General features: G+C 42.1%; 1 protein-coding gene across 2 annotated transcripts; it reads right to left on the bottom strand.

The window, feature by feature from the left end:
• Positions 1 to 18,540: 18,540 nt before the first annotated feature.
• On the bottom strand, positions 18,541 to 22,315 carry LOC133408320 (keratin, type II cytoskeletal 8-like). Of its 2 annotated transcripts, none has more exons than XM_061687076.1 (9): positions 21,828 to 22,315; positions 20,754 to 20,962; positions 20,608 to 20,668; positions 20,399 to 20,494; positions 20,136 to 20,300; positions 19,928 to 20,053; positions 19,618 to 19,838; positions 19,467 to 19,519; positions 18,541 to 19,371 (listed from the first exon to the last, which is right to left on the bottom strand). In XM_061687076.1, the coding sequence occupies exons 1-9, from the start codon at positions 22,215 to 22,217 to the stop codon at positions 19,214 to 19,216; spliced, it is 1,479 nt and encodes a 492-aa protein (XP_061543060.1). In that variant the 5' UTR covers positions 22,218 to 22,315; the 3' UTR covers positions 18,541 to 19,213. The 2 variants fall into 2 exon arrangements, with proteins under 2 accessions (XP_061543060.1, XP_061543062.1); XM_061687078.1 differs by lacking the exon at positions 21,828 to 22,315 and adding an exon at positions 21,082 to 21,173.
• Between the last annotated feature and the right edge of the window lie 2,810 nt (positions 22,316 to 25,125).

Raw genomic sequence — 25,125 nt, forward strand, 5'->3', positions numbered from 1 at the left:
GATAAAGGAAATGGATGGATGGATGGACGTTTTAATAACCTTTCTGTTTCAAATACTGTCTGACTACCTATTGAAGTCTAGCTCAGCACAAACAGCCCTGTGTGTCCCCTTTCCGAACATTAGGGGGTGCTATGACACAATTGAAGAAAACCCAAGAAGAAATGCAGTTAAACAGAGTCATGAAGTAAGTGAAGAATTTTGGCGAAATTAATACAAACAACCTACTACAAATGTATAAAAGAAACCATAAACTGTGTCCTGTCAGTTCTGTCGCCTGCTAAACTAAAAGAAATTGTTATTTAATGGTCCCAGTCATTAAAATGCCAACATGCTTTAGGGGGTGAGAGGGCTTTAACCATCGGGTAATTAAATGCAGAAAATGAAGAGATTTTTTTTTAAAAAAAATTTTTTTTAAAGGAAATTGTAATGACCATGATTCTTATTCTCTCTGCCAATAGCATCATACAGCACACGTTACATTTCACTTGAGGTTCATTTTGTCGAACCAGTTTGCGACATACAAGCACTCTGAAGAAGTGCAGTTATTTTTACAGTTATAGAACTTAATGACTCCTTGTGGACTGTAATTATCTGACTGGCGGAGAACAGATGAAGCTTCTCTATTTATTATTACATATCTTTTCAGTTCCTTTTAACACAGAACATCACTGGTCAGACATTTTAAAATACAACAAAAGTTGTGTTAGTCCTATTTGTGTAGCAATGACTAGCATCATACAAGACACATTTTGGTTGTGCAAAACTCATCCAGTTAATGCCCTCGGTGCTTGTTGAAGATCCCCTCAAACCTGGTGTGAAGGCAACTGTTGTGGCAGGTCATGTTGCTTTCAGTTCGCATTGCGTTCGTATTGAATCTAACATGCTAAACGGTCATCATTGACTTACAGCTAATGCAGACTTGAAGCAATACTACTAAGTTAATTCATTTTAGTCATTGCTCCTTGCTTTTACGGCTTGTGATTGGAAACCAAAGCTTTAAAAAAGACATTATGCTTTTTTTTTTTTTTTATGCGGCACAGTCGCCGACTGGTTAGCACATCTGCCTCACCGTTCTGAGGACCGGGGTTCAAATCCTGGTCCCGCCTGTGTGGAGTTTGCATGTTCTCCCCGTGCCTGGGTGGGTTTTTTCCAGGCACTCCGGTTTCCTCCCACATCCCAAAAACATGTGTGGTAGGTTGATTGAAGACTTATTGAAGGCTCCAGCAAGACCGCGACCCTAGTGAGGATAAGTGGTACAGAAAATGGATGGATGGGATTTTGTTTTTTTCATCTGTGGCATGCTTTTGTCAAAATACCCCAACAATTCTAGTTTCAAAGCATATTTCTTGAAATGGTGAAACTGGCCTGTTTGAGGGGTGGATCTGTTTGATGCAATGAGCCATCATACGTCTGCGCCACAGGCCGAGTCCTGCTTTTGTTAGTGGGTGCTTTTGTTAGTGGGTGGGTGCTTCTACCCTTACCCTAAAGACAATGAAAGCAATTTACTCGCAGATTATTACTGTATGTTAATTCATGAGCCCCCACTGATTCGGATATCAATGGTGCGCAAGTGAAGATCACATTTTCAGAAATAAGCAGAAAAGTATTATTACTACTACTACTACTATTTAATTTCACACATAATGGGTGGGCAGGCACTCCAGAGATTCAACTATGTACATACAAATATTTAACAATTCCATACACAACACCAACTCACCATGGAGAGTTCTATACTTGTATATTTCCATCTTTGTGGAAGAGTTTGGAGGAGGCCCTTTTCTGTTCTGCACAAAGCAAGGCCAATCTGCATGTTTTGTTGAGACTTTGATGTGGGAAAAAAACGAGAGCCCTGATATCAATGATTATGAGCTAGGCCCTCATTCAGGTCCCCCCAACATCTTATAATGGAATAATATCACGTTTTGCCTCTGGTCCTGTGCATATTCACCTGGTCTCAAAGGCTTAAGCAACTTGGTTTCTCTCTAGGCTCGAGCCTCTTTCTCGCTGATGCATGCCCTCAACTCAACGACCTGTCCGTGCCTCCTTACTGCCCCATCCACAGCTAAGACCTCCCTCCCTGTAACACGCTATCATTTCCCCCTCCAGCAGTTTTTAATATAGATTGATAAAACCAGCATGCTGCGATTGGCTGGCGACCAGTTCAGGGTGTGCCCCGCCTTCCGCCCGAAGATAGCTGGGATAGGCCGTGACCCTAGTGAGGATAAGCGGTAAAGATAATGGATGGGTGGATGGAAAACCAGCATGATCTTCACAGACAGTGGCGAAGCAAATCTTAGAACTTTCTGTGACAGCACAGTGGGATGTTTTCTTTAAAGATTTTTCATTGTGACCCTCAATCAACAAACTTGGTTGAACAGACATAAGCCGACTTCCCTCAAGTCTCAAATAACCTCAACATAATGACACGTATTTTTTTTTTTACTACTCCTTTTAGAGCTGTTGGTGCATATAATATAATCCAAGGGCGATTCTAGGATCAGAGGTTTAGGAGTGCTGAGCACCTGGCACAGGAAAGATTTCAATGTTTTGTACATTTCAACGCTATTTCAGGCCCACATTTCTGAAAGAAAAGCATAACACTTTTCCCTCAAATCTGATAAGGGTTATTTAAATGTTGAGACACAGCAAAAGAAGAATGCATTGGAATCATAAAATGAATTAATACTGTAAAATAATCTTTTTCTATTTAATTTTGATAATCTTTGATGTCCTTTTATAGGGTTTGCAGAATATTTTTGTTGGAAATGCCCAAATTTTCCTTCTTCAAGCTATTCTAGTTGGTATTTTCAGCCCGGTATTTGAGACACGTGAGGAAGGAAAATAGCTTGGCCCTGATTGGGCTGGTCCATTTCAATGGCGTCTGCTTTGGGTGGCCAATAATTCATAGAAATGTCACATCATTCGATGCAACATTCAGACTCTCGTCCCTTGCAAGAGTTTGATCTCTGGATTATTTATATGCACTGAACGTGCTTCATTTGTGCCACATTGATATGCTTCTCCCACCTCGGTCCTCTTCAGCGGGTCGTTGGCACACTCGTGTATAAATCATTGTGAAACACAGTTCACAAAGCATTTGCTCGTTGACCTAAATAGCGAACATGAACTGAGATGGGACATGGGTGAAAATAAACAGACGGGATATTTTGAACTCGTCATCCGCACCCATTCATGTGAATTGAAACTGCCACGACGATCATCGCTGGTAACAAAGAATGCAACCTTTGCTTTTTCGTCCACGGCAGTTACATAAAAAAAATTAAACTTAGTATGTGTAATAAGGGGTGGGTTTAAATCAATTTTACTTCTTCCCACTCCTTTTTTTATATGTGGAATTGAACTGTGCTGTATTTGTGTTTGCTTTTTGCATGTGGTTGTCCCACATTGTATTATTTGTTTGTTTATTTTTCTGTACATGTTTGAAATAAATTGATAACTAACTAAAACTAAAACACAACATGTTTACTGAGAGACTGTATTTGTATGGCTGAGACTTGCTCACTCAAAAAGCCGGAAATGCCGTGTTTCCGTTCAGCTGAGTTGAGTGAGCAGGTACTTGAATAATAAACTATGTCACAGAGTCAGCGATTTCAAATCGACCCGTTTTGGAGGCCGATATGGCATTTATTGACTTTTTCATTCAATCGACAAACTGCATAGATGTCATGTCATGCATGCCACACATGTCAACTTTAAACCATCTCACAGGCTCCTTTTAACCTACAGTATGTTAAGGATAAAACTGTAGAAACAAAATTGGATTCTGATGGAAACGGACCTTTGTTATTGTAAGCGAAATTTCTAGAAGACAACTAATTTTGATAGAGCAGCACCATTAACAGTGTTTTTTTGTGTTTTTTTTTTTTTTTGGGGGGGGGCTTTTTCCCAGGAGTAAACCAGCCCCCTATAGTGAGTACCAAAAATTGACCTTGGATTTATTTTGGACTTTATACCAATGTTTGAAATGCAATGCACAACATGTAAAAGGCATCACTAGAAACTGAATTTTCTGATGACTTTGAATATAAATATGTGAGCTCTCTCAGGAAAGGAGTAATGGTCTTCCAGTTAGTAAGCTATTCAATAGCAGCTTGGCTTTAGTATTATCACATGGACATGACACAACAACAAACGTCTCTCATTCAATTCAACAGAGGACAGTGGTGCTGTCTTATGATTCCCACTTGAGTTCAAGGCAGGACACACCCTGCTGCAATATGATTGGCTTCTGCATCCAAGCAGGATGTCCCCGACTGTAGGATACGCAGATGAAATGAGATGGCTATTTTCTAAGCCATTGGTGTAAGAATGTGTGTGTGAGTGGGTGAATGTGAGGCTTTTTAAAGCGCTCTGGGCACTGTGATGGTGTGAAGAAAGCGCTACATAAGTGCAGTTCTTTTTTTTGTTTTTTCCCCAAGTCAAATACTGCCTTTCCGGGCTGGATGCAATAGGGTTAGGGTGTGTCCTTCCTGGATGCACAGCCAATCATATAGCACAGGGGCGAATGCAGCTACCAATCATTACAGCGGGGCATGTCCTGCCTAAATTCATACGCATCTGTGACCGCCTAAAAATGTTTGAAACAAGAAAAAAAAACGTCAGCTAACGCCTACCAAACAACATAAACAGTGGGCTATGGTTAAATGCAGCAAAAAAGAGGACTGGTAATGACAATAGTATGTTGGTATTGAGTGGGTGAAGTTGAGAAATGTGCCACATTTTCTGGTTTGGGCTTGGTACTTATTATCATGTCACTGGAAGGCAGTGTATTGCTCTGTGCAGGTGGTGCGCTCAGAGCCCTGTTGTGGAGGGAGGGATTGGGTGGAACAAACCATTTTTGAGGCAATAGGGCTTTGCAGTATTATTTTTTTTATGTTGAGATGTTTTAATGTTCCTTTGATTTCATTTCATGTATATTATGCATCTTCTGTTTTTATGTTGAAAACTTTCTGCGTGCCATCTTGTCCAGGATTCCCTGAAAGAAGAGATATTGCATCTCAATGGGACAATTCCCACAATAAATAAAAATAACATTTATAATAATAATATTAATAATGTCCGACTGCACATCTGCCTCACAGTTCTGAGGACCGTGGTTCAAATCCCGGCCTCCCTTGTGTGGAGTTTGCATGTTCTCCCCGTGCCTGCGTGGGTTTTCTCCGGGTACTTCGGTTTCCTCCCACATCCTAAAAACATGCATTAATTGGAGACTCTAAATTGCCCGTAGGCATGACTGTGAGTGCAAATGGTTGTTTGTTTCTATGTGCCCTGCGATTGGCTGGCAACCAGTTCAGGGTGTACCCCGCCTCCTGCCCAATGACAGCTGGGATAGGCTCCAGCACGCCCGCGACCCTAGTGAGGAGAAGCGGCTCAGAAAATGGATGGATGGATGGATGGTTAGCACATCTGCCTCACAGTTCTGAGGACCGTGGTTCAAATCCCGGCCTCCCTTGTGTGGAGTTTGCATGTTCTCCCTGTGCCTGCGTGGGTTTTCTCCGGGTACTTCGGTTTCCTCCCACATCCCAAAAACATGCGTGATTGAAGACTCTAAATTGCTCGTAGGTGTGAATGTGAGTGGGAATGGTTGTTTGTTTATATGTGCCCTGCGACTGGCTGGCGACCAGTTCTGGGTGTACCCTGCCTCCCGCCCGCAGTTAGCTGGGATAGGCTCCAGCATACCCGCGACCCTCGTGAGGATAAGCGGTGTTGAAAATGGATGGATAATAATAATAATAATAATAATAATAATAAATTACAACCAATTACTGTATGGTTTTACACTTTTCTAGGCTTAAAAAGGGCATGCAGTTAAAAAGGGGAAGCCTTTTTTAGGGGAGCTTCAGCATCCCAAAAATGGGCTCGAAACGCCCGTGTAGTTATCAGAATCAGAATCAGAATCATCTTTATTTGCCAAGTATGTCCAAAACACACAAAGAATTTGTCTCCGGTAGTTGGAGCCGCTCTAGTGCAACAGACAGTCAATTTACAGAACACTTTGGAGACATTGACAAAAAACAATTGTGCAAAAAGATGCAGAGTCCTCTAGCACTTAGAGCAGTTCGAATGACTAATATTGCGATAGTCCGGTGCAATGACCATAGTGCAAAGGGCGCTGAGACTTCAAGGAGTGTATGCGGTTTAAAGTGACGAGTAGTGCGATCATCTGGGACAATGTTGGTTGTGCAAATGTTGCAGATACTCCTCAATCAGTGTGCAAATGGAGCAGATGCTCCTCTGGCATGAGTGGCCAGTATATGCAAATAGTGCAGCATGGCGAGACAACTACAGTGAGTGCACGAGTAATACCTAATTGGCCCCACAGAAATGTGACAACGAACTCAAGTCAAAAACTGCCAGCTTATTGTAATGGAATTATAGGTTAGGTGTTTAAGAAGTTGATCGCAAGAGGGAAGAAGCTGTTGGAATGTCTACTAGTTCTAGTTTGCGTTGATCGGTAGCGCCTACCTGAGGGAAGGAGCTGGAAGAGCATAGACGTAGTTGTATAGTTCTATGTTACTGGTATCATACAACAAAGTTGTAACATGCAGTGAAAGAGGTGATTTATGCATATGGACAAAGGCCAAAACAAGACAAACTGGTTTCCTTTTGTTACATGAACAGTGACAGAGACTTTGACAACGACAACAAGTGCAACCTTTAGCTATTTGAAGAATTCCCTTCACTGCTGATCCATCCATCTATCCATTTTCTACCGCTTATCCGAGGTCGGGTGGCGGGGGCTGTAGCTTTAGCAGGGACGCCCAGACTTCCCTGTCCCCAGCCACTTCATCCAGCTCTTCCGGGGGGATCCCGAGGCGTTCCCAGGCCAGCCGAAGGATGTAGTCTCTTCAGCTTGTCCTGGGTCGTGCCCGGGGTCTCCTCCCGGTGGGACGTGCCCGGAACACCTCACCAGGGAGGCTTCCGGGAGGCATCCGAATAGGATGCCCCAGCCACCTCATCTGGCTCCTCTCGATGTGGAGGAGCAGCGGTTCTACTCTGAGATCCTCCCGGATGATCGAGCTTCTCACCCTATCTCTAAGGGAGAGCCCGAACACCATGCGCAGGAAACTCATTTCGGCCACTTGTATCCGGGATCTTGTTCTTTCGGTCACGACCCACAGCTCGTGACCATAGATGAGGGTAGGAACGTAGATCGACCGGTAAATCGAGAGCTTCGCCTTTCGGTTTAGCTCCTTTACCACAACGGATCGATACAAAGTCCTCATCACTGCAGAAGCTGCACTGATCCGCCTGTCGATCTCCCGTTCCATTCTTCCCTCACTCGTGAACAAGACCCCAAGATACTTGAACTCCTCCGCTTGGGGCAGGATCTCATCTCTGACCTGGAGAGGGCACGCCACCCTTTTCCGACTAAGGACCATGGTCTCAGATTTGGAGGTGCTGATTCTCATCCCACCCGCTTCACACTCAGCTGCGAACTGCTCCAGTGAGAGTTGGAGGTCACAGCTTGAAGCCAATAGAACCTAATCATCTGGAAAAAGCAGAGATGCAATACTGAGGCCACCAAACCGGACCCCCTCTACGCCTCGGCTGCGCCTAGAAATTCTGTTCATAAATGTTATGAATAGAATCGGTGACAAAGGGCAGCCTTGGCGGAGTCCAACCCTTACCGGAAACAAGTCCGACTTACTGCCGGATATGCGAACCAAACTCTGACTCAGGTCGTACAGGGACCAAACAGCCCGTATCAGGGGGTTCGGTACCCCATACTCCCGAAGCATCCCCCACAGGACCACCCGAGGGACACGGTCGAACGCCTTCTCTAAGTCCACAAAACACATGTAGACTGGTTGGGCGAACTCCTATGCACCCTCGAGGACCCTGCCAAACGAAAACCACGCTGCTCCTCCTCAATCTGAGATTCAACTTCCCGACGGACCCTCCTCTCCAGCACCCCTGAATAGACCTTACCAGGGAGGCTGAGGAGTGTGATCCCCCTGTAGTTGGAACACACCTTCCGGTCCCCCTTCTTAAAAAGGGGGACCACCACCCCAGTCTACCACTCCAGAGGCACTGTCCCCGATGTCCACGCGATGTTGCAGAGGCGTGTTAACCCGGACAGCCCTACAACATCCATAGCCTTGAGGAACTCCGGGCGAATCTCATCCACCCCCGGGGCCTTGCCACCGAGGAGCTTTTTATCCACCTCGGTAACCTCAACCCCAGAGATAGGAGAGCTCGCCTCAGAGAACCCAGTTACTCACCGGAGCATCGACCGCAGTCTATGGCGCATGGAGACGGAGGTGGCACCACAGAGGGAAGCAAGCCGGCATTCAGGTGAAGCTCCGCAAGAGAGGATACAGATTGGCGTTTAGACAAGCCAGACCACTTTGAAGGAGTAGTCTGCGGTATGGGCAAGTGACCAGAGGGCTTGGGATTTATTGGGTTGGGAGGAAAAAAAGCTACTGCCATTGGTCCATGTTAGTTAAGTACAACATGTAGACGTAAAAGCATCACATGAATAAACAAAACTAAAAAGCTTACAGAAGGAGTCTGCATTGTTTTAACTTCTACTATTCAGCTTTACCATATGATAATTTTAAATAATGTTGTCAGGGGCTAATTCATGTGTACAGTTGACAAAGTCCATAAAGGCACTTGAGATAGCTATGTAGTCCTCTAAATCCAGACAGGGGGTCCTGCAACATTCAGTAGACTACTGAGCAGCCTTTGTCACATTTTGCTGATGAAAAATGCAGAATTTGGATTCTGGCATATTTGAATTAATATATCCATCCATCCATTTTCTGAACCGTTTCTCCTCGCTAGGGTCGCGGGCGTGCTGGAGCCTATCCCAGCTATCATCGGGCAGGAGGCGGGGTACACCCTGAACTGGTTGCCAGCCAATCGCAGTGAATTAATATAGCAAGAAACAATTTGTGTTTAAAGCAAGTGACACAGGGCCGTGTAATTTCATGCCGTTTAAACATTCAACAGGCAATGTGTAGCTTTTGTCGTCACGTTGCTGTCATGGCTGCTTATGTGCTGTGTGTTTCAGTAAAGGAGAGGTCACTTTTCAAAAAACCAGCGTGTCCATGATTTATGTTGTCAGTTTGCCATTGCTATGTGAAATTCTGTACAGTATCTCAGTTTGCCAAGTTAGATGTGTGACATGCATCCCCACTGACACTCAGTGTTTCCAGCATTTCCCAGCATTGAGTGAAAACTTTGTAACAGCCACTGTTGGTTGGCAAATTTCAACCAAAAGTATGTATTACTAGTTACAGTTGTTTAAAAAGTAATGATTTACTTTAAAATATTACGGTTTCTGCTGGTGCTGGTGCTACACCACTTCTACAGTACTTTTACTTACTTTCACCAAACAATAAAGATGGAATTCCAAAGTATAACCCATCCATCCATCCATTTTCTGAGCCGCTTCTCCTCACTAGGGTCGCGGGCGTGCTGGAGCCTATCCCAGCTGTCATCGGGCAGGAGGCGGGGTACACCCTGAACTGGTTGCCAGCCAATTGCAGGGCACATCGAAACAAACAACCATTCGCACTCACAGTCATGCCTATGGGCAATTTAGAGTCTCCAATTAATGCATGTTTTTGGGATGTGGGAGGAAACCGGAGTGCCCGGAGAAAACCCACGCAGGCACAGGGAGAACATGCAAACTCCACACAGGTGGGGCCGGGGATTGAACCCGGGTCCTCAGAACTGTGAGGCTGACGCTCTAACCAGTCGGCCACCGTGCCACCCAAAGTATAACATTTAATTTAATAATTTGTTGGGATTTAATGTTAACAACAATGCCCAAATAACAGATTACAAATGATGTTAATCTCTTATACAAGTTCCATTGCACATTTTTACTTTTTCACAAAATGAAACATCTTTTTTTTTTTAAGCATATGAAATGAAAACAAATAATTTTCAGTCTGCTGTATACATTGAATTGTATGCATTACACCACAGTAGTGATGGGAAACTCAATTCTGTTGACTGACTCATATTTATGTCACTCAGAATCAAACAGAATCATGTTTTTGAGTCACTGATCCCCTGAGTCAGTGACACAGCGCATGTAAATCCATATGCGTGTGTGATAATATGTATACAAATACAGGTAGAATAACAGTCAATACATAGGGGCATCTTGTCTGGCCTTTTCTTTGAAGTTAGCTAGTTATATGACGACAACGAGACAATTAATAGAAAGGAGGTCAGTAAAATAGCTCTTTGAACAATTCATTCAGGACTTGCACGTCATTACACCACAAAGAAGCAGACTACACACGTGCAGGCATGCGTGCAAATAGAGATGTCAGAGTGGTGGGGTTCTTACGTGGTGTTGCGCCCCTGAGCTGTGTTTTCAGGGGGCTTGATGCCTTGCTCAAGGGAATCTCGGCATTTGCCAGTGAGTAGACTAGTACTGTATCTGTAGTATAAGGAACTGCTCTCCTTCTTAATTAAAGGTATCTTCTGGAGCTTGTCACGGACACAATGACATTCCCATCATAAACACCACCTAAGCTGTTGCCACCAAAATCCAAATCCATCAGAATCCACCAGCAGAACTAGAGCTGGAGATGGGATCTGCATGTTCTTCAGTTCTACCTTGAGCTTGACTTTCTCATTGCCCAGCCCATAAGTTGCCTGCACATGTTGGCAATGGAGGCTTCAAACATATGTATAGTATGTATGTATGTGTAACATATAGTGCCACCAGAAAGTATTCACACCCCTTCGAGTTTTCCACATTTTGCTATGTTACAGACTTATTCTAAAGCTGATTTTAATATAGTTTTCTTTACTCTACATAAAATATCCCATAATGACCAAATAAAAACATATTTTCAGACATTTGTGTAAATTTATAAAAAATTTACAGATTCAAACATAATAGGTACATATGTATTCACACCCTTTGCTAAGACACTCAAACTTAAGCTCAGGTGCATCTGATGCTTCTTGAACTTGAATGGAGTCCCTGTGTGGTAAATTCAATTGATTAAAGATCATTTGAAATGGCACACACCTGTATATATAAGGTCTCATAGTCGGCAGTGCCTATTAGAGCAAAAACAAGTAATGAAGTCTAAGGAATTGTCTGTAGATCTCAGAGACCGAATTGTGTCAAGGCACAAATCTGGGGAAGGATAGAAAAGAATTTCAGCAGCATCGAAGGTCCTGAAAAGCACTGTGGTCTCGATTATTCTGAAATAGAAAAAGTTTGGAACCACCGAGACCCTTCCTAGATCTGGCCGTCCAACCGAGCTGAGTAACCGGAGAAGAAGGGCCTTGGTCAGAGAGGTGAATAGGAACATTATGGTCACTACGGCGAAGCTCCAGTGTTCCCTTGTGAGATAGGAGAACTATCGAGGTGAACCATTGCTAACGCACTACACTAATCAGGCCTTTATGGTAGAGTGACCAGACAGAAGCCACTTCTCACTAAAAGGCACATGGCAGCCCGCTTGGAGTTTGCTAAAAGGCACCTTTAGGATTCTCAGACCTACAGGAACAAAATTCTCTAGTCGGATGAAAACAAAATACAACCCCAATTCCAATGAAGTTGGGACGTTGTGTTAAACATAAATAAAAACAGAATACAATGATTTGCAAATCGTGTTCAACCCATATTTAATTGAATACACTACAAAGACAAGATATTTAATGTTCAAACTGATAAACCTGATTGTTTTTAGCAAATAATCAGGAATTTAGAATTTTATGGCTGCAACACATTCCAAAAAAGCTGGGACAGGATCATGTTTACCACTGCGTTCGATCACCTTTTCTTTTAACAACATTCAATAACCGTTTGGGAAGTGAGGACACTAATTGTTGAAGCTTTGTAGGTGGAATTCTTTCCCATTCTTGCTTGATGTCCAGCTACAGCCGTTCAACAGTCCAGGCTCGTATTTTACGCTTCATAATGCGCCACACATTTTCAATGGGAGACAGGACTGGACTACAGGCAGGCCTTTTACTACGAAGCCACGCTGTTGTAACACATGCAGAATGTGGTTTGGCATTGTCTTGCTGAAATAACCAGGGGCGTCCGTGAAAAAGACGTTGCTTGGATGGCATGTTTCTATATGTTTCTCCAAAACCTGTATGTACCTTTCAGCATTAATGATGCCTTCACAGATGCGTGAATTACCCATGCCGTTGGCATTAACACAGCCCCATACCATCACAGATGCCGGCTTTTGAACTTTGCGTCCATAACAGTCCAGATGGTTCTTTTCCTCTTTGGCTCGGAGGACACGACGTCCACAATTTCCAAAAACAATTTTAAAAATGTGGACTCGTCGGACCACAGAACACTTTTCCACTTTGCATCACTCCATCTTAGATGAGCTCGGGCCCAGAGAAGCCGGTGGTGTTTCTGGGTGTTGTTGATAAATGGCTTTTGCTTTGCATAGTAGAGTTTCAAGTTGCACTTACAGATGTAGCGCCAAACTTTATTTACTGACATTGGTTTTCTGAAGTGTTCCTGAGCCCATGTGGTGATATACTTTACACATTGATGTCGGTTTTTGATGCAGTGCCGCCTGAGGGATCGAAGGTCACGGGCATTCAATGTTGGTTTTCGGCCTTGCCACTTACATGCAGTGATTTCTCCAGATTTTCTGAACCTTTTGATGATATTATTGACCTTAGATGATTAAATCCCTAAATTATTTTCAATTGTACGTTGAGGAACATTGTCCTTAAACTGTTTAACTATTTTCTCACGCACTTGTTCACAAAGAGGTGAACCTCACCCCATCTTTGCTTGTGAATGACTGAGCAATTCAGGGAAGCTCCATTTATACCCAATCATGGCACCCACCTGTTGCCAATTAGCCTGTTCACCTGTGGGATGTTTGATGAGCATTCCTCAACTTTCTCAGTCTTTTTTGCCACCTGTCCCAGCTTTTTTGGAACATGTTGCAGCCATAAAATTCTAAGTTCCTGATTATTTGCTAAGAACAATCAAGTTGATCAGTTTGAACATTAAATATCTTGTCTTTGTAGTCTATTCAATTAAATATAGCTTGAACATGATTTGCAAATCATTTTATTCTGTTTTTATTTATGTTTAACACAACGTCCCAACTTCATTGGAATTGGGGTTGTAGAACCTTTTGGCCTGAATTGCAAACGTCAGCTGTCAAATACAGAGAAATTCTTCAAGGGAACTTGCTCCAGAGTGCTCTGGAACTCAGACTAGGGCGACGAGTCACCTTCCGACACGAAAATGACCCAAAGCACACATCCAAGATAACAAAGGAGTGGCTTTCGGAGCAGCCTGTGCCCAGAAGAGGCTCCAGTTGGCCTCCAGCATCTTGTTCTGCTGCTCTAGGAAACAGACCTGGGAAGACAAACCTCATAAGTTAAAATGTTTATATTATTAATAATTATATTATTAATAATAATAACGTTTGTATTTGGCAGCATGGTGGACGACTGGTTAGAGCGTCTGCCTCACAGTTCTGAGGTCCGGGATTTCAATCCCCGGCCCGCCTGTGTGGAGTTTGCATTTTCTCCCCGTGCCTGCGTGGGTTTTCTCTTTTCCCAGTAATCAGCACCACCTTGCCCACGCACCTGTTGTCAATCAGCTTTCATCATCAACTGCATTTAATCTTGCCAGTTCCAGGACTCCACTGCCAGAGTATTAACATTCACTCATGGTACACTTGCTAATCATATTGTAGCTGTTGAAGTTGTCCGGGTTGAGCAGAGAACCAAAGACATGCAGGCTTCAAAGGAGAGTCAAGTCCCCCTGAGTGTCCGACTGAAAGGTCTGCTTCCTTTCATGGCTGAATTTAGCTGCTGGGAGAGGAACGTCCCCATTACACGTGCCCTCTCACATTTATTAGCCAACCCGACTCCCTTCCACCCCACATGCCTCTGGGTCTGAACAGGGCGGACCAGTCCTGAAAAATGTCAAATGTACTTTTTATTTATTTATTTTTTTCAATAAACTCAGGCATCCCCTCTTCCTGTTAAGAACATATGTCAATAAAAAAGTTATTGTGATGTTTATTGCTATTCAATCATAGTGACATCATTACTGATGCAAGAAAAACAAATCTCACCTTTCAAGTCAATGTAATCTTAATAGAGCAGCTTGATTGGAGAAATGTCAGTCACTTATTGCAGCCCAGAAGTGTACACAATTTGTCCAATCTATTTTCTTGTCCCTTTGTGAGCCATTATTGACCCATCTGTCTTCAGTTGGATCAAAGAATACAATAATTGTCTGCTAGTATTATCACTTTGTCATCATTATTACTCATTCTAAGTAACAACAAAAAGAAGCACCAGCTGTCAACATTCAAGACGTTCAGATCAAACTTAAGGACACATTAGGTATACAATGTCCCAAAGTTAGCACAACAATCACCAGGTAAGCTATTCATCAAAACTCAGTTGGCAAACATCAAAAGCTAACAAAATATTATAGCACCAAAAGGCAACATGTTTTTGGCAGAAATACAATAAAATTGTGCGTGGTAAGTCAAGTTGATCTATATAGCCCTTAATCACAAAAGAGTCTCAGACGTCTTCACAAGCCTACACTTAACAAAGATCAGTAACAGCCCCTGATCTACACTGCCCAACAGGGTAAGGAAAAATTCGATGCATTAAGAGGGCAATGTCTTTAGTGCCAGGCCACCCAGACCAGTGGTTGGGAGACTCCAAATGTCAAGAGCAGCCTTTTGTCACTTGCCTTTTGTCCTTGCCACTACTCAATGCAGAGAAACAAGTTCTCCAGCTTGTCTTGAATGCTGCTACATAGATGCTGTGTAGAAAAATAATAACAGATTCCAATTCCTATAGTAGTGCCCCTGCACTCTTAAAAATTGGAAATGGTCAACATCATACCTTTGGATGTGGAGGCTTCAGCTATCAGGCTCTTCTATAGCCATATTTCATATTACCTCTGAGGGAGTACTCACCCTTTTGTTATAATAGTTATTGCATATCATTATACTGGTATTGGTAGCATTATTGCTGAGTGAAGACAGCAATAAGACCATGATATTATGACGGCAGTTTTTCCTTAAAGGTCAGAGGACAAAGATGTTATGGGGTCACTTAAAATTCATATTTGCATTGTTTATATGTTATGTAATACTTGTACATGCACGTCATTTCCAGCAAGTAGTCAATTATAGTTTAGCTAAAAATTAGGTTATTATTACGCGTATTACGCCCCTCACTCGAGTGCCTTTGTAACACACCACACAGAAAGTGTTTGCCGTGTCTGTTGGCTTGTCATATAGGCAAAAGTTGTCGGGGACGGCAGTGCTGTAAGAGCAGATCCCCAAAATAGACTCTAGATAATAGGTCCAAAAACAATTTTAATTCAACGAAAGAGCATTTGATGGCGAGACGTACTAAGCCAAAGGGAATCACAACCAGAGAGAATCAAAAAACAGATAACACAGGGGGACACGACAAAAGGTCCGTGTGGTAAACAATATACTCGTAGTGTAAGTTGAGACAGAGGACAAACGTCGGCGGCGAACACGGGGCAAAAATGGATGAATATTCCGATGCCCGCACACTGTCACGGTGGCCCCTAAAAAGGCTGATGATTACAATTCACGACAGGTGCGTCACCGATGTCAACGCCCACTATCGCTCACTGAGACACTGCAACACAATGAAAAACAATTGGAAAAACAGGGCCATGACAAAAATACAGACGACAGTTCTGAAAAGTCCTCCATGGTTCTTTTCCCCCCCTGCTGCCCAGTGCATAGTAACCATAATAGAGTCGTAGGTATATACAAGGAAATCCTCACCTCTTATCTGCGCTGCTTCGCCGCTGCACTGTGGCGGCTGCGAGATTTAGTTCTCTTGCTGGCGGCTGGGGTCCTGATGGCCGTAGAAAAAAAATAGTTGGGACCCCAGATGGTTTCAGCCTCTGCCTAACTACACTTGTGTATCCAATGCTTTCTGCTAAGTCTTTCTCAAAAGACGCTGGTTCGAAGTGATCGGCACAGAGTTTGGAATGCTTGCTACGCACCCATAGCGGACCACGTTTCTTCCCCTGTCGATTGACTTTCCCTAACCACTGGTCACGTATTCCTTTTTCACTTGGAAAGCCAAAGAATCTCTTGCCACTGCCTGAACCATTTGTATCACCAACTACCACACAATAAACCATCGTGAAATCACTAAATCATACGACAACAAATATGCAAGGACGAGAACAACAGTTCAACATTATCCATATAATAGCACACAACGCCGAATGAACAGGCCGTTTGTCTAGTGTTACGTCACAGCGCCGGATAGAGCGAAAGACCGGAAGGCGCATTCTGAATCATATCGATTGAACTGCTGTATATCTGCTATATAATCACTTTGAAATGGCAGATGTGGTTTGTAAAGGGGTTCTAGAGTTATCAAGAACATTTTTAACATATTTGTCCTCTGACCTTTGACTACTGTCACCATCTACAAATGCTTTCTCATGTAGCAATTTAAGGGTTCTCTTTAATTGTTTTAAGTGATCAAGCATCCTGTTTTTTCACTGGATAACAAATAGAATAGAATAGAACTTTATTGTTACTATCACAAGAACAATGAAAATCAGGAAATACTTGTACTTCTTGTGGTAGTAGTTCTTGCTCTTGTCTCTAAATGTAAAAGCTGTATATCATTTGTTTATTGGTTGGGATCCTACTCAATGTTCATGCAGTCATTGGTCCCCAAGTAAATCTTTACAGGCAGCACGAGTGATTCTGGCTACCTGTGTTTTAAATTTTCTTGTTTAACATTTACAAAATGAGTTCATCACGATTTCCACCTATAAGTGCAGTTCATTACAGTGATCAGAATCAGAATCAGAATCAGAATCATCTTTATTTGCCAAGTATGTCCAAAACACACAAGGAATTTGTCTCCGGTAGTTGGAGCCGCTCTAGTACAACAGACAGTCAATTTACAGAACACTTTGGAGACATAAAGACATTGACAAAAATCTATTGTGCAAAAGGATGCAGAGTCCTCTAGCTCTGCATCTTTTTGCACAATTGTTTATGAACTCTTCCTACTAAGCTTCCTATGACAGTGAAGGATGTTTAAAAAATAATAATTCTGTATAGTTGAATATGGTTTCATGATGGTGACTAGTTCTGCAGTGTCAAGCAGTGTTTTGTCATTTATATGGGCCAATGTAAGTCGTCCGCCAGGGCCCCCTTCATTTTAGGGCTGTTGGCCATTGCAATGGTTTACCCGCCCTGTTGCGCTGCCAAAGAGTTGAATGTCATCAGATTAAGAAATTTACATGCGTTTTACAAGTCTAGGTTCTATCGATTTAATGCAATACTTCTGTTTTCTTTAGTGCATGTAGAGTACTGCCAGTTACAATCACGATGGTGGCCAGCAGATGTTTGTGAACAGATATTCAAACAGCACGTCCTAAATCTGCAGTGTTTTGTGCAGCATTAATTGTGCCTATAACTTGCTCTAATACTTTTCAATCCATTTCCTTTTTCCATATTATTAATGATGTTTGGTTTGTCTCCAGGACTTATTTATTGGCTTTTTGAAGAAAGGGTGTGATGTTCAGAAAGAAAGAGAAAGAAAGAACATAAGTAATTTACTTGGCCACGTAAAACAGCGTTTAACACCAAGAGGAAAGATTTTCTCATTTGGCATGTGTCATCATCTAGCACAAGACAATGGGAAGTTAGAGATAATATTTTGAGTATTTGGCATGAGCCTCGACAAGAGTTATCTTAAATCAACCTAATTTTAAATAAACGAATGCATAATACTTGCCAATACTCAGCCTCAGGTTAAGATGAAGAACCTGTCAATAACATTTGAAGAAAATAGTTCAACTCCCCACTGAGCACGTTTAAACGTGTCCCTACCTAATTATGAGTTTGATGTGACCGGTTTGACATAACTTGGGGTTTCAAGCTTGCTCTGAATGCTGCCCGGATTATTATTCTGTTGTCGGATGTCAGTTTAAGCAACTTTATTAACCGTATCACGTTGGAGAACTGCCATTATGAAAAGTTAGTCAGTGAAGAGTGCAAGAGCTTTTCTAAACTTTATGGAGATTGCAGGATGTAGCCTTTTGGTAATTTCTTGTGCTATAACGTAATACTGTAAATACCGTCTTTCAGCTATGTTTTAGCCGCACTCAAAATTATTCAACCCCTATTGAAAATTACATATCTATTTTTTTTTTTTAGAAAAATACAAACTGTCAATGGATCACACCTTTAAAAAAAATCAATATAATTGGCGTTATTAATAAAAGTATCCTTGAGCTACTCAAACTACTGTAATAGATAATTAAGATTTTATATGAATGAGTGTAACTGAAAATAAAAATCTTAATGTGTACATTTTGGGGAAATAAGATTTTTTATCATCAAGGGAGAATGCTGTTGTGCAATCAGTCAAAAGAGGGTGTACAATGTATGTACAAAACTGGAACAGGACTTTCCTCTTGTGGTGCAATTTCCACCAGGCAGTGCCCTTCTTGAAAGTAAATTTTCACGCAAAAACAAGACAGACAGGAGATCGGGTACTCAGATTTAATGGTGATGGTATTTGTTGCAGATTTCATCAATCATGTTGATAAGAGGGTCTTTTCAAAACTAAATCTGGTGTCAACATAACTGAAACATCAAAGCAAGGCAATGTTAAACAACAGAGGACATTATTTGACAGAGCAAAGAAAAAGATCAAGGAAGTTCACTTTTTTAACAAATCTTGTATCTTAGTTGTAAACGTAAAATATCTTCTCATTGATGGTCTCCAGCTCTCTTCACTGGTGTTGGCACTCAAATCTAAAAATTGGATACTGCTATTGAGAACTGGAGCAGTCTCATTTGTTCTTCAAGATTGTGTTCAGATATGACTCTTTTGCATCTCTTTTCCGATTGATTGGAAGTCAGTGCAGAAAAGAGACACATTTTCCATTGCATTTAGTTTAAGAAACTCTTAAATGATGATGAATGTCGCATATGAGTATTAAATGGACCCAGTATTTCTTGGCACACCACCGTAGCTGGGTTTTAACTGACATAATTGGTAGCTGGTAGCTGTTTTTTAACTGACATAATTTGGCAAATGGCAAATCTTTGGACTATCATGCCTGCTCCATAGTGATATGTGCATAGGACTGTGAAAGGGCATACAGATTTTGGTCAATTCAGGATTTTCATAAAGAGAAGAGGGACTGCGCTCCTTCTTAAAATATTTTTCTGGAACTGCTGGTTGTGGATACTGTGGACTTGGTGACGGTACCACCATAGCCACCAGAAATACTGCCGCCAAAGCTAGGAAATAGGCTGCTGCTTACACCACTATAGCCACATCCAGCAGAGCTGCTGCCGGAGCTGGAGTATCCTGGAAAAGAGCATGCAGGAGAAACAGTTTGGGGATTTTTTTTGTGATTTGGAAGAGCAGGTACAGCTGATGACTATAGAAGATTGATATCTTACCGCCTGAGGACTGCTGCACATGGATGGTTGCGCTGCTGGGTCCAGAGAGTATTCTAGTGGTTGCAAATTTTAGATAAAATAATGAATGCATGATTCAGACTAGTAACACAGCAGTGAAATATGATTAAATATTACTAAATGTTGACCCTACCTTGTCTCCTCTCCTTCCAGCAGTTTCTTGTAGGTGGCGATTTCAATGTCCAGGCACATCTTGACGCTCATCAGCTCCTGGTATTCACGCACCTGGCGGGCCATGTCCTGCTTGGCTCTCTGAAGGGCTTCCTCCAGATCCTTGATGCGGATCTTGGCATCCTTCACTGCCAACTCACCGCGATCCTCAGCCTCTGCAATCTGTGCCTCAAGGTTGGCCCTCTGTGGAAAGGTTATCACAAGTAATAAAAGCTCTTTTACATTGTCTTCATAAATAAGTTACCTAAAGATGTTTGAGAAATAATCACTACCTGTGCCTTGACAGACTCAATTTCATTCTGAAGACGGGCAATCATGCGGTTCAGCTCAGCAATCTCAGCCTTGGTTGTGCGAAGGTCATCACCATACTGTCCAGCAGAGCTCTGCATCTCCTCATACTGTTGTGGAAAATGCAACATAATGTATAGTTTGTAATCGACAATGAAAAAGACCAGCAATGATTGTCAGCATTGCTCATACCTTCTGTTTGTACCAGGTCTCTGCTTCAGCCTTGCTGCGGTTGGCAATGTCCTCATACTGAGCACGCACTTCAGCCACAATAGAGTCCATATCAAGGTTACGGCTGTTGTCCATCTCCACAATGACAGAGGTGTCCTTGATCTGGGACTGCAGCTCCCGAAGCTCCTACAGAACCACAGGTTGTTGCAAAAGAGTCAAGAACAATGGTAAAATGAGCATGTAGTAAGTGCAATATTGAACTATTAATAAGTAAGTAGACATACAGCCTCATAGATGGCTCTGAGGAAGTTGATTTCATCCTGAAGAGCATCGCATTTAGCCTCCAGCTCCACCTTGTTCATGTAGGCACTATCAACATCCTGGAAAGAATTTTTTTTTTTTTTTTTAAAGTATTGAAATATATTCAAAGTGATTAACAGAATCAACCCAATATAAAACCACATGAATCAATACAATGTCAATTAATGTCTACCTTCTTCAAGACCACAAACTCATTCTCTGCAGCTGTGCGTTTGTTGATTTCATCTTCATACCTTTGGACGCATGGCATAATATCATTCAATCAGCTTCATTTTCTCAATGAAATATCCACATTGGTCGAATCGAGTCAACACTCACTTTCTCTTGAAGTCCTCCACCTGGAGCTGCATGTTCTTCAGTTCTCCCTCCAGCTTGACTTTCTCGTTGCCCAGCCCATCAAGCTGCCTGCGCAGGTTGGCAATGTAGGCTTCAAACATGGCGTCGATGTTGGAGCGAGTTGTAGTCTGGTCCTGGAGGAGGCTCCACTTGGTCTCCAGCATCTTGTTCTGCTGCTCCAGGAAACGGACCTGAAATGACACACCACAAGAGAAAATTGTTAGTGTGTGTTTTTTTTTTTAAAAACGTTTGAATTACTCAATGATATTTTTATCTATTTTGATTGACATAAGGTTAGAATGTTACTTACTGTCAGTGGTCTTTAATTTTTCTTACGTGGTTCCTGACCTTTACAACATGACTCTGTTCTTATCTGAATAGCCACACCCTCCTGTCCCAGCAGAACCCCTCACGAATAACTCAAATGAGCACTACTTTTTTATGTTAATGTGCTATTTGGATATAGTATCCCTTGTTTAGCTTTGATGCTGTTGTTTATGCTTTGTTCAGCTAATAAAGGCCACAATCAGCTTTAAAAAAAAAAATAGGTGTGGCAGGAAAAAAAAGTAAGGAACAGTAAGCATATGTGGTATCATAGGATTTATGCTTAAATGTAATTTTTATGTGTGATGCACATGGGTTAATCTAACTACATCAAATTGCAGAAACTGTCAAAGACAAGCAGAAGTTGAATCTGCTTTACATTCTTCCAACTGTAACTGTCAGTCAACTTTTGGATGCTTCGAGTCACCCACGAAAGGGAGGGTCACAGGAGTAAATAAGATTGGGATATAGTAGAACATCAAAGAAGAATAATCTTAAAAAATGAACAGACTGATTATTTTTTAATCGCTCCCATCCTACAAGCTGTTACTCATTGATGGATACAACGCCAAACAGATAAGCGTCACAGCTGTGCTGCTTAGTCAGTTAAACGTCAGAATTTGTTTGGCTGTATTTTGCAGATAGTGGGATTGGTAATACTATTTACTTTTACCTGCCTGTACAAACTGATACTGATTATAAACATGTCAAAGAGAAGTCAAGGGAACCAACCTTGTCAATGAAGGAAGCAAAGCGGTTGTTGAGGGTCTTGATCTGCTCCTTTTCCTGGGTGCGAACAGCCTGGATGTTGGGGTCAATATCCAAATTCATGGGGGCCAGCAGACTCTGGTTGACTGTGACTGCGGTGATTGGGGCGGAAATCATTCCTCCTCCATAACTACCATAAGCACCACCAACCATTGAGCCAGAGCTAATGGAACTGCTAAAACCTAAACCACCAACACCATAAGTGCTAACACCACCACCATAACCACCAGCTGTGGAGCCGAGATTGTAGCTGGTTCTCTTGACGGTGTAGCCGCCAGATTGGGACCCTGCAAGCGACCTCTGGGACCTTCCGGTGCCGCCTGAGATTGAGTACGACTTCTTGGTGGTATACATGTTCTAGTTGTTGGGGTTGTCAAGACTGGGCAGAGAACTGGAGATGTGCAGGCTTCAAAGGAGAGTCAAGTCCCTCTGAGTGTCTGACTGAAAGGTACGCTTGCTTTTATGGCTGAGCTGAGCTCATGGGGGAGGATCCTCATCATTACAACCTGTCCTCTCACTTTTACTGGCCAACCTCCATCCCTCCCAACCTACATGCCCCCGGCTCTGAACAACAGGAGTGGCCAATCCTGTAAAACAGGTAGGAAGGGATTGTCAGAAGATAAACTGTGACACACCCTACCTCGGAAAGGCTGAGAGAGAAGACAGTAAGAGGTTAGCAGTAGGAAAAAGTTGTTATGTAAGGAAACAAAGACTTACTGAGTGCTTTACATTAATGCTGATCCTTTCTCAAGTCACCCATTCGAAAGTGTATAAAACTGGAATGGTGCTCAAAAGATTTGGATCAGTGCCATATACCTTCACAGATACCCCATTATATGCATGAATTTGTCTTTACAAGCAGTGCATTTTTCACATAGAAATAGAGAAAGTGAAAATAAATGTGTCTACTAAATTTGACACACCACAGACAAATATATTAAATGAGGCTTCAAAATCATGAAAAATCCAGCCCTTTGCGCCACTTATGTCTGAACAGATATATGTTTACTCGAACCCAGGTGACCCCATACAGATCGCCAGTCAGTCACAGGACTGACATAGAGACACGACCAGTCAGTCACATTCACATTCACACCTATAGGCAGTTCTGTGTCTTCAGTGAATCTTAACATAGATGTCTTTGGACCATGGGAAGAAGCTGAACAACCCAGGGAAAACCAACACAACCACAAAGAGAACGTGACTCCTTACAAAAAGACTGATCATATTTGATTAAATAAACCACCCCAGCGTACTTGCAGTGTTTGAATTGATCTGCAAACTGTGTCCTGCTCAATGTCTCATCATAATGCATTAAGATTGCAAACGGAGGACAAACGTTCTATTGTGAAGGCAGTTCAGCTGGAAGCCTTCAGGCAAGTTACTCTCCCACATGGCGTGTTGCAACAAGTAGCAAGCGAATTGTGCCAGGGAGTTGCCCCATATACTGTACTTCAGGCTTATGGTATATTGTGTCTTGTCTAATTGGAACGTTCTTGCTCACATTTATTTCTTCGCCCTGCGCATTTGGTGGTGATGAGTAGTGCACTTTTTTTTTCATTCTTCCCCAACTTTTCACATGCACATGACTTTAATTTCTACCACAGTGTGGAACTTAAACCCAAAGCTCAAATGTCAGCTGTCTTACCAACTATTTGGAGAAAATGTATGCACAGATTTGCCAAGTATATCATTTTGCAATTATGCACTGAATGCAGCATGAAACGAGGATCACAGAGTGGCAAACGCCTGCTGTAAATAAAATCTTTATAGATTTGTATTGTGGTTGCTACAGGACCAAACCAAAGCTGATGAATAAACATGTTTTAGCACATGCCAGGGTACTTGCATGGAACGTTTGAATATCAAAGGAACTCCAAACGATTCCTGAATAGAACTGAAAATTAGTAAAGTAAAATTAAAAAGGGTGACTAATTTATTCGCAACGTTTCCAAAGTATCTCAGAGAATGTGGAAATTGTCTGCATGCAAACACTAGTGTGCCCTTCATGTTTTAAAGGCTGTGCTCCATTCACACAAGGACCAATAAATCAAAGCAGGAAGCACATACGACGAGGGATCAGAGGCTGTCTTAAGCAGTGGCATTATTGAGAAGCTTAGAGTGCTGACAATCTTTCAATGAATACATCTTAAATGGCCATGGTCATGTCAGGAATCTTCTGTGTTACACTGTTTTTGCTCATGTCAAGGATGTGAGCTATACCAGTTTAAAAGACTTTTGTGTCTCCAGTCTCCATAGGGGAACGATGTGGGTTAAGAGTCCTAGTTCATGTTGTCTGTAATTTGGCATCTATCTGTTAATGTGTTTGTTTTCAAATGTGAATTGACTTAAGCAGTTATATTAAGAACTGAAGAAAGCTAAAACAACATCATGATGTTATTACAGTACAGGTGTGTAAAGGTCAGCGCATGTAAAAATGCATGATTCCATTTCTACCTCAAAATCTGTTGTTCTTGATGATACTTTCAATTTACTCACACGCAAGACAAGTACTGTACAGTATTGCGTTATGGTCTCCAAACGCTGCACAAATGCAGGTCTCAAGTGGCCAAACTCTAAGTATGCTTTTAAAAAGAACAACTGTAAATGCAATCTCTGACAGATGCACACATTGTATCTGAAAGCATCAAAACAAAATGCATGTTACAAGGTGTCTCAAACATGTACAAAAAGGGTACGAAAAACATCTTATGAGATATTTTGAGCTGATTTGATCCAAACAAAACCAAGGCAGGCAGAATTATAACATACAGTATAGTGTGTTCCATTACAGTATGTGTAAAGTGGGTGTGGACATTCCTTTGAGGTGCAGTTCGGCAGGCTTGGCTTCCTCATACTTAATCTCGTTTATGAAAAGATAATTCACATGATGTGTACTCCCATTTACAATGGAGATTCTCTGTGTGAATAAATGCTAAACAAGTCTGCAGTATGGATTTTATACCCATGAAATAAACTATCCATCCATCCATTCTCAATACCGATTATCCTGTTCAGGGTCGCGGAGTGCTGGAGACTGTCCCAGTTGACTCTGGCGGACTACACCCCGAACTGGTCGTAAACAAACTACCCATGTGGATTTAAATTGGAGAGAGAAGGAGAGAAAAAAAAAAAAAAAAAAAAAAAAAAAAAAAAAAAAAACTTTAGCTGTGATCTATCCATCAATTTTCCATACCACTTTATCCTCACAAGGGTCAAGGCCATGCTGGAGCCTATCCCAGCTACCTTTTGGCAAGAGGCA

Source organism: Phycodurus eques, chromosome 10, assembly GCF_024500275.1.
Source record: "Phycodurus eques isolate BA_2022a chromosome 10, UOR_Pequ_1.1, whole genome shotgun sequence".
In the NCBI taxonomy this organism is placed as follows: Eukaryota; Metazoa; Chordata; class Actinopteri; order Syngnathiformes; family Syngnathidae; genus Phycodurus; species Phycodurus eques.